The sequence below is a fragment of the Felis catus genome, chromosome D1 (genome assembly GCF_018350175.1).
Source record: "Felis catus isolate Fca126 chromosome D1, F.catus_Fca126_mat1.0, whole genome shotgun sequence".
NCBI lineage: Eukaryota > Metazoa > Chordata > Mammalia > Carnivora > Felidae > Felis > Felis catus.
Window position 1 is genome coordinate 61,996,858 of NC_058377.1, and position 14,645 is coordinate 62,011,502.

General features: G+C 47.1%; 2 protein-coding genes across 2 annotated transcripts; both read right to left on the reverse strand.

Moving 5' to 3' along the window:
- Nucleotides 1-5,484: 5,484 nt before the first annotated feature.
- On the reverse strand, nt 5,485-8,205 carry UBQLN3 (ubiquilin 3). The gene is made up of 2 exons (XM_003992867.4): nt 8,050-8,205; nt 5,485-7,776 (listed from the first exon to the last, which is right to left on the reverse strand). Exon 2 carries the CDS (start codon nt 7,737-7,739, stop codon nt 5,775-5,777), a length of 1,965 nt encoding a protein of 654 aa, XP_003992916.2. The 5' UTR covers nt 7,740-7,776; nt 8,050-8,205; the 3' UTR covers nt 5,485-5,774.
- Nucleotides 8,206-11,642: 3,437 nt separating this feature from the next.
- On the reverse strand, nt 11,643-13,901 carry UBQLNL (ubiquilin like). Its single transcript, XM_003992894.5, has one exon. The coding sequence runs from the start codon at nt 13,633-13,635 to the stop codon at nt 11,791-11,793; it is 1,845 nt and encodes a 614-aa protein (XP_003992943.1). The 5' UTR covers nt 13,636-13,901; the 3' UTR covers nt 11,643-11,790.
- Nucleotides 13,902-14,645: the final 744 nt, after the last annotated feature.

Genomic DNA, 14,645 nt, shown 5'->3' on the forward strand with positions numbered 1-14,645 from the left:
TCACGGTTCCATGGTTCCCTGGTTCTGGGGTTCGAGCCCCACATTGGGTTTTGTTCTAACAGTGTGGAGCCTACTTTGGATACTCTGCCCCCCTCTCACTGCCCCCTTCCCAAAAATGAATAAACATTTAAAAAAAAAAGTGTGACCTCTACAAACGCCGTTTCAAATCCCAGCTCCTACTCCACTACTTACTAGCTGTGCAACCTTGGATTAGACACTTAACATTTCTATGTCTTTATTTATCTGTAAAATTGGCTAATGATAGTACCTACATTTGGGGGATGTTGTAAGAATTAAATGTTAATATGCACAACGCTTATGGAACAATGCCTAGTTCTCAGTGAGTGTTCTGTTAGCTATTCTATTTCTTGTTTTTTTGAAGTGTCTTATCTCCACTATATTGTAAGCTTTTTAGGGTCTTGTTCACCATTGAATTCCTAGCACCAAACACAGTTTCTGGCATTAATAAGCCTTCAGGAAATATTGGTTAAAGTATGAGTTGCAAAAGCTACTTGGCAACTCGGAAAAAATCTTCGTGATATATTATCAAGTTAAAAAGACAGGTTATAAAACATTATGTATAATAGAATCACAGTTTTGTAAAATATGTGGAAGGACAAACATCATGGTAACAGCATCTCTGGTTTTTATATTCTTACTTTGCTTATCTGTATTATCTGATATATGCAGTTAACCCTTGAACAATGCCGAGGGTAGGGGCACTGATCCCATGCAATAAAAAATCTTCTGCATATAACTTTTGATTCCCTAAAAACTGAACTTGATTCCCCAAAAACTTAACTACTACTAGCCTTCTGTTGACCAGAAGCCTTACTGATAATATAAACAGTAGATTAATACATATTTTGTGTATGAATTATATACTGTACTCTTACAATAAAGTAAGCTAAAGAAAAGAAAGTGTTAAGAAAATCAGAAGAGAAAACAGTATTGTATGCATATTTATTGGAAAATCTGTCTGTAAGTGGTTGGTCACGTAGGGCTAGGGCAGGGGAGGGAGCCATGGGCCTGGCCCGGAGACGGCAGTGTTCTGCAGTGGCCCCTGGGGTGACTGTGGACAGCAACAACAGCCTGGAGCTGTGCCGCCCACCTCTGGCCATCCGCACCTGCCGGTGCAAGTGAGTGCGCTGGCCTTTCTGCGGGGGGAGGGGGGGGGAGGGGACACGGGGTGCAGGACTCCCTGCACAGTGCCATCCCTGCCCTCTGGGCGTCTTCCTCCACTTCAGCCCAGCCTCATGCCCGTGAGGCACCTTGGGCACAAGGGGTGACCCGCAGCCCAGCCTGATCCTGGCCTTTGGGGACCACCCAAGGTACTCAGAGGGCAGCCTTTACGACCTCTGTGCCAGTTGCCTTGTACTGGGTCTCAAAGAGACCGGGGCAGGCAGTGGTGAATAAATGGCTCATGGCTTTTGCTCTCAACTCATAACAAAACTTTAAATTCCACACAGAAGTAGACCCTCATGGTTTGTACCCGTGTTGTTCAAGGATCAACCGTACTTCTATGTTGTTTTTAAACTGAGAAAACAAGTTAAATTACATTTTAGAAAAGAGGCTTAACAGAACCGTAGAGGCTTTATAACTGTTTTTCAAGGATGCATTTAGTTGTTTGCATGGGAATCAGCAAAAAATCTGTGTAAAATAAGGATTCATAATGTAGCCAGTGGCAGCAGCTTCATCAGAATAATAGCCATCCTGGAAATACAATGGAAAAAATTTCACTCAAAATAATCAGAAAAATGTAACAGTTAAATAAACCCAAATGTGTGGGACTTACATAAAGAAACTGTAGTTCTTTTGTTACTGTTGTTGAAGTATAATCGACACACAATATCTCCTTAGTTTCTGGTGCACATTACAGTGCTTTGGTATTTTTATACATTATGTCACGAAATGCTATTATAATATGACTAACTACATTCCCTATGCTGTATATTACATTCTCATGACTTATTTATTCTATGGCTCGAGGTTTCTATACCCCTTAATCCCGTTCATCCATTTTGTCTGCTCCCAACCGCTCCTCCTCAGTTAACCAGCACTTGGAGAAACTACCCTTCTTTGTAGAGAAACAAAGGAAACTTGAATGGACACATTCCCTATTCTAAAAGGAAAGAGCGCTATTGTAAAACTCTCGATTCCCTCTAATTCATAATGTAGAGGAAAGCCAATCAAGATCTCATTTGGCCCTTTCTGAAATTTGACATCTACTCTAAGTGTATAAAGAAAAAGAGACAAAATTAGACAATGGTATTTTGCAAAGGAATAAGGAGTCAAGCATTGAAAATTTTGTCATCAAATATTTCAAACTTAAGGGGCACCTGGGTGGCTCAGTTGGTTAAGTGTCCGACTTTGGCTCAAGTCATGATCTCATGGGCTGTGAGTTCAAGCCCTGTGTCAGCCTCTGTGCTGACAGCTCAGAGCCTGGACCCTGCTTTGGATTCTGTGTCTCCCTCTCTCTCTGCCCCTCCCCGGTTCGTACTCTGTCTCTCTCTCAAAAATAACCACTAAAATTTTTTTTTAAATATTTCAAAGTTAAAACAATTTAAGAAGAGTGGCACTAGTAGATTGTTTTAAAAACACCATAAATACACATGTAGAAGCATATATAAGATACGGCAAAGGAAATATTCAGTCCAGTGTAGTTATTTGCAGGGAGGCAAAAATTCCAATTAAATACGACAAATCCCTGCCCTTTGCAATTTTTTGGGTAGGGATTAAAGCATGAATTAACTTGACTGAGTACAGTGGACTCTGGAATAGACTAATTTCAAATCCTGCCTCGGCTGCGCGGGAGCTACCCAACTTTAAGCAGTGTACTTTCCCCTCTCCCTAAGTCTCAGTTTTTCTCCTCTGAAAGATGGGAATAGTAACACCACCTGCATTAGAGGACTGTTGTGTGGATCCAGATAGGAAGAGCTCAGAACAGGGCTGGCATTTGGAAAGCCTCAATAAACATTAACTTTTAAAATTAAGTAGTGAAACCCTAAAATATCTAGAAAAAAAATGTGTGCGTATATTTATGACAGAGGTATTAGGGGAGTATCTAAAGGAAAAAAAAAGAACAGGTGCATAAAAACACTTTCTGTTGTTTGAAGAACACCTTCCTTTTAAATTGCTGTCCGCCTACCTGGCTGGCTATTTGTGATGCAGTGTTACAGGCTTCAATGCTGGTTTTTTTGTTTGTTTTTGGGGGGGTTTGGGGTGTTTGTTCTTTTTTATTTCTAGCAAATCAGTTGGTCTTAGACTTCTGCTAACAGAGGAATCAGAGCAGGGAGAAAGTGGGACATCTCGGGAGGGCTGCCCTTTCAGTAACATCAGCCTGATGGGATTCCCTCTTCCCAAACTCCAACGGCTGCCATTTTCCCAAGCCCCATCCCCTGGTACCCTCTTTTGATCCCTGTATGCCTCATTTCCCTAACCTCTTTCTCATTTTCTTGCTCATTTCCTCACTCATCACTCTCATTCATTTATTCAATGTTTTTGATTGCTTTCCATGTGCCAGACCATACATTAGGTGGAGTCCTAGGTGGCTGACAAGGACCTTCCCTGCCCCAGGAACCCCTTTCCTCCTGGACACCACCATGGAGCTGGACATGTGTCCATGAGTTCAGTCTCTGATGAGGCTACAGCAAATACTCCAAACATCCAATCCACTGTCCAGGGTTCTCCTAAGATATGGCCAGGAAACAGTCTATTAAATGAATACTCTCCTCCTTAGCCAGAACTTTTAGACCCAGACTGTCATCCCCTATCTGCCCTGAGACTTACTCCAAATGAGCTCTCGTGCCTCCTTTGGCCCAATGAAAGACAAATGAAAGGCATATATCTTTCCCAGAGGCTTTTTGTCTTACCTACCTAGCCTTCTGGGGATTCCACTTAGAGATTGCCTTGTACACCTTTCCAGGTCAGAGGCAGTCCACAGCACCCACTTGTTAGTTACAGGGGACAGACAGGCAAAGACTGTCCCCTGCCTGCCTAGTACCCTGCCTAGTAGTTCCTTTGATCAGGACAACTCCTGCCCAACTGAGGGGGAAGGAAGAGGAGGTAGAAAGGAGGCTTGAAGCCTCCTGCTTCACCTAGAGACTGAACCCAAAACCAGGGGGAGGAAGTTGCAAAGTTCATTTCACCACTGACACCTGCTGGCCGCTAAAAGGTAAGACAGGTTGGTTAGTACAGCATCCTGGGTCCCAGGCAGAGGTTCTGTTTCTCCAAGTTCCTAAAGAACCCCCAATGCCAGGTCTCTGATGTTTAAGTACATACCACGGCCACTTTTACCATAGTGGTCCCCTCTGTTAAAGACCCGTTTCCTTGCCTTGACAAGAAGGTCACATTAATGTTTGTGTTTACACCTTCATTTTGTGATGAAACTTTAGCAGACTATTCTGCGTGTATGTGTGAGCACATGTACACAGATGTGGCCATGTAGTGATGGATTTAAGTGTGAACACGCACTGTATGTTGGTGCATTTCTCCAGAATGTTCACTCATGTGGGGGAGGTATGGTTTGCTTGTTTGATTCATGAACTGTATCACTCTTCCCCTGGAAGGACACGGGTAATGGGCAGCATTTCTGAGTGCAAACAAGAATTTAGTGTGAGATGCCGAGGGCACCTCATGTGTGTTGTGCACAGCTCGCCTCAGTACCTTTGTCCACAATGGCTCTGTTGCTGGAATGCTCTCCCTTTTCCCATCACATTTTGGCCTACTTCATTCTTACCACTTTTAAGATGTCAGCTTAGAGCACATACTCATGGAGCCTTGCCTGTCTCCCTATACAAGAGCAAACCTGTTTGCTGTTTAACAGCTTCTGGTCCTTACAGCACCTATCATAGTTTGTACTATATATAATAAGTATTCTTCAACTACAGTTTGAACACTCCATGCCACCAGACGATAACCTCGTGAAAGAGGATCGTGACTCTCACATTGAATTTCAAACTTCGAGCAGAATGCTGAGCGCCGGGTGAGTCCTCCATTTCTGAGCTGCAAGAAAGACAACATCCAGGGTGCTCACCAGGGACAGTACTTTGTGATCTTGGTGGGATTAGGGAATCTTGGAACTTAGCCTGAAATCCTGGGGCTCCCTATCTACTCAGGAATCAGCACCAAATCCAGAAAGTGAGAGCCACCTGTGGGATGCTCTTCAGGGGTGTTAGAAATATGAAACTGTGCCCACTTCCTGGTCAGGCTGGTGGCAGGAATGCTCTAAAGAACAAAGTACATGGTGGCAGCTTCTACAGGACACAAAGTCTGGGGGACCTCTGGAAGGACACCAGGAAAGCTGAAGGCCTCAGCTCATTCTCCTTTGTTCTCTATGCCTCTGAATCTTTGAACTTCAAACTTTTGATCTTCCCCTCCAAGCCTCACTCCCCACCCATGCAGAGACAGCTCCTATTACCACCTTTCGTCCCATATCCCCCCCTTTACCCATAACCCACAAAGAATCAGACTCAGGCAACTGCAGACACTGGAGATTGGATGTAATTGCATCTCCAGATAGGCATAAGCAGAGTGCAGACTGGGGCCCCAAGATTGTACAGTGGCAGGCGTGGTTGGGTCACTCATAGCACCCCCACCCTGCTCCTGGCTCCAAATCTTCCTCATTGACTCTGGAACAACATTGTCTCCACAGTAAAGGGCATCATAGTGGATTTGGTTCATACTGCAGCTGCATTCAAGATCGGGGGAGTTAGGGTAGTGGCATACGGGGAAAGGGCACAGAGGAAAAGACATGGTCTGAACAACCAGGTCTCCTATGCCTGCCTCAGCTTCTCCACAGCAGCGTCCACATCACCCCCAGTGGCTATGAGGGCCTGGAGATTGGCTTCGGGATTCAGGAAACCCATTGCTCGCAGCTGCTCTAGCTGCACCCGGAAGTGAATCTCAGGCTGCATCTGCTGGGGATTGGCACCACTTAGAGCCTGCCACATCTGGAGGAAAGGGGTGGAATGGGGGCCCAGCTCCACAGAGCCCTGTGCTGGGGGTACCTCAGGAGCTGGAGCTAGAGGGGGATCCTCAGGCATAAGGGCACCCCCTCTAGGCTCTGTACTGCCTACCATACTTCCCAGCCCTGTTAGGCAAGGCATGAACCACAGTAGGAGGCGAGGTGCTTCAGTGGCCAGGATCTGCAGACCCTGCTCAATCTGTAGGAGCGCGTGCAAGGCACGAGGGTTGGCCATGGCTGCCTGAAGGTGCAGCAGCAGGGGCAGCTGCCGGCGCATCTCGTCCTGCAGCTGTGGGACCTGGTTCACGCTGGTGGGCCTCAGAGATCTTGGATAAGCTACCGGTGGCAGCCGGGCATGCTCGGGGATCCCAGGGGTAGCTGGCACAGGGGAAGCTGATGAAGGGACGAATGGGGCCCTATTGGCAGAATGCCCCAGCCCTAAGACAAGATCAGGCATGTTGGTGCCATGGCCAGTGGAGCCATTCCCTGTGCCACCTTGACCTCTATCTTGTCCAGTACTGCTCTCTGGGGGATATCTCAGGAACAATGGGCAAGAGGACTTTCCCTTGATGGCTCCTGATTCCTTAGGGAGAGGCTGGCCTGACTCACATTCCTGGGAGGAGGATGAAGTTGGGGGAACTCGGTTTCCTGGTGGTGGTTCTTGGCTTGGACTGAGAGTGGATGTAGTCCCTTGCAGATAGGTTCCCAAGGACTGGGGGGTCTCATGTAATTGCTGAAGATAGTCATAGAGCCTTATATTACCCAGAATGGTGGGAACCCTATTTCTAGTCTCGGATACATCCTGGTCCCCAGGATGCCTGCCTCGCCTGCCAACAGAGCCCCCATATGTGGAAGCCCATGGGTTGGGGAGAGGGTCACAATTCTCTGTCCTCGAAGGTTGGCTGCTGCTGCTGGTGGCATTCACAGTAGTGGCAGTGGCAAAGGGATTGCCACCAAACTGCTCCTGTACAGCATTAAGCATCGGGTCCATAATATCCGTGTACATAGTACGAAGCACATTGTAGCCACCAGGGATGCTTTCCAGGTTACTGAGTGCCCGGTCCTGGCTACGCATCATCTCTTGCATCATGGCTGGGTTGCGGAGAAACTCCAATGTCTGCCGCATGATTTCGGGGTTGTTGAGAATATGCCCTATCTCAGGGTTGTGCTGGATCAGCTGCTGCATATGGGGGTTATCGAGAACCAGCTGGCGCATCAGGCCTGTGTTGGACAGCAGACCTTGGATGAAAGGGTCATCAATGATCTGAGCCACAAACTCAGGCACAGAGACATGCTGCCACATCAGTGAGCTTGGCTGGTCGGGGAAACTACCAGAGGTCAGGCCTAGCCCGTTGAGGCCTGTGAGAACACCTAAGCTAAAGGTGGGTGGCCCATCTGCTGGGTACATGGAGCTTGGTTGAGGGAATGATCTAGGGCTGGAGGCTGGGGCAGGGACTGAAACAGCTGGGCACTCAGTGCCCATGGTGCGGCGTTGCATCTTGATGACCAGGTGGACAGTGAGGCCATCTCGTACTCCACACTGTGCCAGTGAGTCAGGGTCCTTGAGGATTTTGCCAGCAAAGATTAGGACCAGCTGATCAGGGTGGGCCTTAAAGCGCTGAGATATCTCTTCCTTCAGCTGCTGGATGGTGCAAGTATCTGTAACTGAGAAATCCTCCTTGTCCTTGGGTGTCTTCACCGTCACCTTGATGAGGTGGTGGTCCGGGATCGGCGCTGGGTTGCCCTGTGGCAGGGCCTCTCTGCTTTTGGCCATGGTAGGCAGCAGGAGGCCCAGGTCTGTGGGGACACAGCTGGGGGGTGGGGATGGGGTACCAACATCATCCTTTCAAGCAGTGGTGAAAGTAGGAAAGGTAAGCAGGAAGAGGGCTTGGAGTCTCAGGGTAAAAGCACAGGAAGGTCTGCATGGAAGGGTCAATGAGGTCCTCAGGATGGGATGGTTATGGAGGATTATGGGTCTGAGAGGTGTTGGGGTTGGGAGAGGAGACCAAATGCCCTGAGAAAGAGGTCTATTGATGAGTGACAGGCAAAGTCAGGAAGAAGGGTTTGGGTCAGGGCATACATACCAATCAGCTGTGGCCCCGTCCTTCCTCTTATACAGGGCTCCAAACCGCCCTCATCTTGCTAACAGCCACCCCTGAAGCCTTCTGGGCCGGAACCCACTCCATCAGGAGACCTCTGTGACCTCAGCACTGACATCACAGCCTCACACAATGGATTCTGGAGACCTCTCCAAGGTGCTCTGTATCCCCAGGAACTCCAAACCACCCCCTCCACCTTTACCTCTTCTATTTCCTTTCTCTTGATTGGCTTCTTCATAGGGAGGGGCCTGGGCTGACCCTTCCATCTCAGGCCAAGAATCCTACTTCCACACAACCTGTAGGTAGTGTGTGGAGCCTCAGCTCTGGATTAGGCAATTAGGAAAGGCTTAGCCCCCTATGTCACTGTTAAGACCAAATTCAGCTGCACCCTGAATTGGTCTTCTTGGCATTCGATGTTTCTGTATTCTCTTTGATTCATAAGCCATTAATTTTTTATATATTTTCAGAATGTTGACTTTCTGATGGGCAGGATCTAGAGCATGAGAGAGGGTCCAAAAATGACATGAAGTTTTTATTTTACTTCTAAAAAGATTATTGTTATTCCCCAGAATAACTTAAAGAATGAATTGGCTATTTACCAAGATGTAAAAAAAAAAAAAAAGACCGGGGAATAAAGTTGTTAAACAGAAAATCCAGAGTTCATTGTCACATACATTCAAGATGTCTTATACCCAAATGGACATGAAGGGAGAGAGTTCATTATTGGGAGTCCACAGTTATCCAGCACTGACTATTTAGAGCCATAAGGTTAGTGAGTATAGGAACAAGATAGAAGTAAAAAGACCAAGGCATGGGCACTACATATTTTCAAATATGGAATATTAGATGTGTTCTACAAAAGAAATTGAGAAGAAATAAAACATCAAGTCAGAAAAAGGAGAGAAGGAGAGAAAGCAAATGAAGAAGAGTTTCAAAACGGAGAGAGTGACAGTGTCAGATGATGCCAGTAGGTCAGGAAGATAAAGGAAGAGAACTGACCTCTGGATTTGACCAAAAAAAAGGGGGGGGGACCATGATGAGCCCAGTTTGGAAGAGTGGAGGGGGCACTGACTGGAGGGGTTTCAAAGCAAGTGGGTTGGAAAGGAAATGGATTAAATAAGAGTATTACAGGTAAGAGAATGGGTATGATGGCTGTGTGGACTTTGTGGGGATAAAGACATTTTTGTTTTGCTTTTTCTTAAACTGAGAATGTTACAGCATGCTTTTATTCTGGTGGATATAACACAATGAGGGAAAAATGACACAGAAGGAAGAGAAGATGATTGAAAAAGTCAGCTGTTGAGTAAATGGATTGGAGAGGTTGGGATCAGTGCCCAAAGGGAGAGCTTGATTTGGGTCCACAGACAATTTATGCATTACAACAGGATGGAGCAGAGAACATGCAGGCTGTCAGTGGAGAGCCAGATCTCAGTCATGGTGAAAAGGTGGGGATCATTTAGAGAAAAGGTTGTAGATACAGTAGGGTTTGCTGTTGCTAAATTATGAGTTCTAAATGGTAGGGTGGAAAAGTGTGGGGAATCGATGACCGGTGGAAAATTGGGTCAGCTGAGGGATTTTCAGAGCATAGTGGGCCAAGAATCAGAAAGACGACTCAAACAACTTGGGTTTTTCATGTAACCTGAGGCAAACAGGGTATAAAGCTTAATCAGACTAATTGATGGGATGGAGGCATCTTAATGGGAAAGTAGAAAATCCATTTTGGTGGTCATGTCTTTCTTGAGACCGATCTTTTTCCTAGTTTGAAGGGGAAGAGTGGGATTCTGGTAGATCCACAGGAGTACTTGGAGTTTTGTGGGCTCTCCTTCACTCTCGCTGATGGCAGAGACAGGGCTGGAGGAAGGTGGTCTGTGAGGAGCACACGGAATTCTGTGGTGACCCTTTGCAGACCACAATATGAATACATGTCACCATCTCCACTGCTCCAGACTCTACCATCTCCCACCTGCTCCACTGCAAGGGAGCTGCACCAGCGCTCCCACTTCTACTTGGACCTCTACCATGGTCTTTCTGCGCTCGGCAGCCGGAGAATCCACTGAAACACCTCCATTATTTGGTCAAAATCCAGCAGTGATTTTCCGCTGCGTTCATAGTAAAATCCAGAGTCCTGGGGCGCCTGAGTGGCTCAGTGGGTTAAGCGGCCGACTTCGGCTCAGGTCACGATCTCATGGTCCGTGAGTTCGAGCCCCACGTCGGGCTCTGTGCTGACAGCTCAGAGCCTGAAGCCTGCTTCAGATTCTGTGTCTCCCTCTCTCTCTGCCCCTCCCCTGTTCATGCTCTGTCTCTCCCTGTCTCAAAAATAAAAATAAAAACGTTAAAAAAAATTAAAAAAAAAATTAAATCCAGAGTCCTTACCAGACCTACAAGGCTCTTCCTGATTTCTCTGATGTCCTGTTTTCCCTCCCACTGTTTTATTCACTCCACTCTAGCTACATCATCTCCTTGTTATTCTTCAAACACATCAAGAATATTCCCACCTCACATTTTTATCCTAAGTCGTCCTCTCTGTCTGGAACATACTTCTCCCAAGGGAGTGCATGTTCATTTCTCCCAATCCCTTCTGGTTTCTGCTCTACTCTTGCCCTTCCAGAGAGGCCTTCCTGGATTGCCCTCTATGTAAGACCTTATCCTGCTTTATTTTTCTTCATAGCACTTATTCAAAAGTTAGGTAAAGTACTGTCTTATCCCACAGAAGTAAACCCCATAAATAAAGGAACTTTATTTGGTCACTGCTATTTCTTCAATACCTAAAACAACATTTAACTTATTAAATGATTGAATAATTGCCACAAGTGTTTACATGCCAATTGGCTAGGATGCTCTTGGTGAGGCCAGGAGAGGGGGAGATAGGACCTTGGCTAAGTACAGAGAACTCAAGTTATGAGCATTAGATATGCTGAAGGACATGATATTCTTGGAAGGTACCATGTCCCCTTGAGGCTGTGTTTTGGTGATGGCAATATACAGTGAGGGTAAGCAGCTGTACCTCTCTAAGTTAAAGAGACAATGGTAACAGTCCAGAAAAGTCCTATGATTGTGACAATTAGTAAGAAATTCCTGGGAGGATAAATACTTACCAAGACCTGGATGAAATGTGGACTTATCCTACTCTGACCCACCAGGCCATTCTTCTCCCACCTTCAGACTTGAACAATTTGACTTGAAAACTTGAGGAAGTCTTTATGACTGAATATCTGTGTCTATCTATAGTATTTTTCCCTTTTTGTTATGACTGTCTTCCTCTACACGTGGGTCAGTGTAGTGTTTTTAGGTATTTGTGTGTTGCTGCACATGCCCATGGCTGTCTGTGCAGTGTGTTGAATGTGTGTGCCTTTATATGTAAATCTTTGGCCATGTGACCTTGTGTATGTGTGCACACACCTGTCTGGGGCTACATATACACGTTCTTGGGTATGAGAGTATGGTATGATATCTGTGCTTTATATGCATGGTGTGTGTGTGTGTGTATGCGTGCTCATGTCTGCATCATGAGACAGGGATATCACACACAGACGGTGGCTTTTCTTGCAAGAGAAACAAAGCCAAACCTCAGATGGGGGCATGTGGGAGTAGCCATTTTACTGACAGATCTTTTACCCATGGCCAATGCTTCCTGGCTGGAAGCATTGGAAGAGGTGGAAGGGGCAGATGATGTAGTCAAATGGGTCAGCAGGCAGGTAACAAGAAGCACAGAAGTAGGCATGGCGGTTAGAATCCCTGGGATCTCTTGAGCTTGCGAATAGCAGCACCGGTGTCCCCCTCAGTAGCGATGAGTGCCTGCAGATTGGCATGGTGGTTCCCAAATCCCATGGCCTGGAGAGATTCTATTTGCTGGCTGAAACGAATCTCAGGGGCTTGTGGAAGGTGGGAAGAGTCTCCAGCTAAGGATTGTAGCCTCTGCCGGGCTGCTCCGGATTTGTGGCAGCACTCAGGACCTTTGGGTTCAGCCATATCTGGCACATCCCAGGCCCAGGGCACTGTGTCAGGGTAGCTGCAGCTGGGTGAAGGAAGCCAACCCAGGCCCCATAGATAGGGTGCAACCCAGGGTAGAAGAACAGGAGCCTCTGTGGCCAACAGCTGCAGACCCTGCTCAATATGCAATATTGCTTGTGATGCTTTAGGGTTGGCTAGGGCCAGAAGCATGTCGGAAAGCTGTGTCTGCTGCAGGAATGTGGGCAGCTGCTGCCTACACTGTTCACTCAGCTGGGGCATAGTTATGAACAACATCATCTGGGCTGCCAAGTAGGGGTTTTTCAAAAGCAACTGCACCATGCTTCCTGTGATCTGAGAGCTGCTCTGCTCATCCGACAGCTGGGGATCATCCTTTAATTTCTGGTCAGAGCTATCTCGAGAGGTGGTGGCATCTTTGTCCTCTGCCTGGGGCTGCTGGGTAAGCTCTATGCTAGGTAAGGCTGGTACACCAGCCGGCTGCTGAATGGCCCAGTTATGACTCCGGTCTTTGGTGGAGATAGTGGTAGTACTGGCACTGGAAGTATGGTTCACCTTGTCAGGGACAACATTGGCTGAGGTGATGGAGGATAAACCACAGGAACTAGTATAGATGACTCGGGTTGTAGGGAGCTGTGGGAGCTGGTCCCTCCGTTCCTGGGGTTGTGGTGGAGACAGGGGTGAGGACTGAACTGGTTCTAAAACATGTCCTTCCAGGAGAGGTGTGAAAGGGTTGCCCCCAAAGGGATCTTGCAAGCTGTTGAGCATGTGGTCATTGCAATCAGCATAACTCCGGCCCAGGGGATTGTCCCCACCTGGCATTGTCTCCAAACCCGGGTATGACTGTGGGTTTAGTGGATGCTCAAGATTCTGTTCAGGTTGCTGGATCTGCATTATCTCCTGAATCATGGCAAGGTTTCTGGCCAGCTCCAGAGTCTGCCATAGGATCTCAGAATTGTCAAGGAGGTTGGAGACTTCTGGGTTCTGCTGTATCAACTGTTGCAAGTCTGGGTGTTCTGAGATGAACTGTCTCATGGGGGCCATGTTGGACAGGAGCTGCTGGATGCTAGGATTCTGTAGCATCTGTGCTATGCAATCTGGATATCCCACTTCCAGATCCTGGGTATGCACTTTGGGTGCATCAGGCTCCACAGGGAGGGCCGATTCCACTGGGGTGTGACTCACACTGGCAAGTTGGTGTACCCCACTGCTATTTCCTTTGGTGTTTCTGTCCCGGTGGCAGGGATCTTTGGTCAGCAGGTTCTGGGAGGAATGGGCTAGGGATCTGGACCTATGTTTGGACTTGATGACCAAATGAATGGTGTGGCTGTCTCGGATGCCCCTCTGTCTCAGTGTGTCATGGTCTTTAAGAAGGCGGCCCCTGAAAACCAGCACTAGTTGGTCCATTTGACACTCAAAGTGAGCAGATAGCTTCTCCTTGAACTGCCTCACAGAGGTGTTGTCCGCTATCATAAAGTCTTCCCCCTTGCCTGCTGTCTTCACTATCACTCGGGTGACACTAGGAGAGATGTTCTCATTTGTAGGCAAACCTGAAGGACGCCCACTCTGGGCCATCTTGGGTGTCTGAGAGATGACATGCAGCATGGACCTTAGTGGGAGGACAGATGGTGAGGAGGTGGAAGCTGGGGCAGAAGGGGTGAGGGCAGACAAATGTTTCCACTGGCCTTCGTCTCAGGTGTCGTGTTCTCAGGCCAAAGGCTGGTTTCCTTGATGCCCAAAAAGGGATGAGTGATGAGACTGGGGCCAGGTATTTTACGATGTTATACCCCCCACCCCAGGTCTCCAGATGTGGCCCAGCTGAGGCCTGTGGTGGCTACTGATTCATACTTAGTACAAGGTGGGCTAAGTAAAGATGACTCCACCCAGGGATGCCCCTCCCTTTTGCCCCACCCACAGATACCACAACCTCTCAAAAAAAAGGGATATTGTGATGTCAACTCTAGTCTCACAGCCTTTCCAAGGACTAGCTAGGGCAATAAGACATATTTGTGTGGGGGTGGGAGACACCGGGTCTCCATAATAAAATTAAAAAGGTCATTTTCCAGAAAACAGGGGACAAAGTTCTTAGGATGGAACTATTAAAAAAAGGAGGGGGGGAGACCAGATTGCTTATGTGGGATATGTTTCTCTGTGGTCCTGTGTGGGGGTCCCTGTTGGGATGATAGGCTTGTTATAATGGAAAGTTGAGTTTGTTGAAGCCATAGATAAAACTACATACCTGTAAGAATGGAATCTTTCCTGTAGGAAAGATCTTCTCACTTTTGTTAGTGATCTTGAAAAAGTGAGGCCTTACAAAGAAAAATGGAGCAAGAACAAAGTTCACAAGGGGTAGAGGAGGTCATGTGTTTCTCTGCCTCTAGGCTTAGGGATTCTGCACTTAATTGAGAGTGCTCCCACGTGGGGAAAGATTTCTTCTATTCTAGAAGCAGGAGCGGGGCTCATTGGGGAGGTTTTCTGAGGGCCATTTAAAATTAAAGGTGAGTTAGCCCTTCCTTGCAAAGTATTTTTTATTCATCTCTCACTTGGTCTTTTCTATGGTCTTTTCTATGTCATTATAGCAGAACTTTTAAAAAGATTTGTTTCAATGTCTTAGC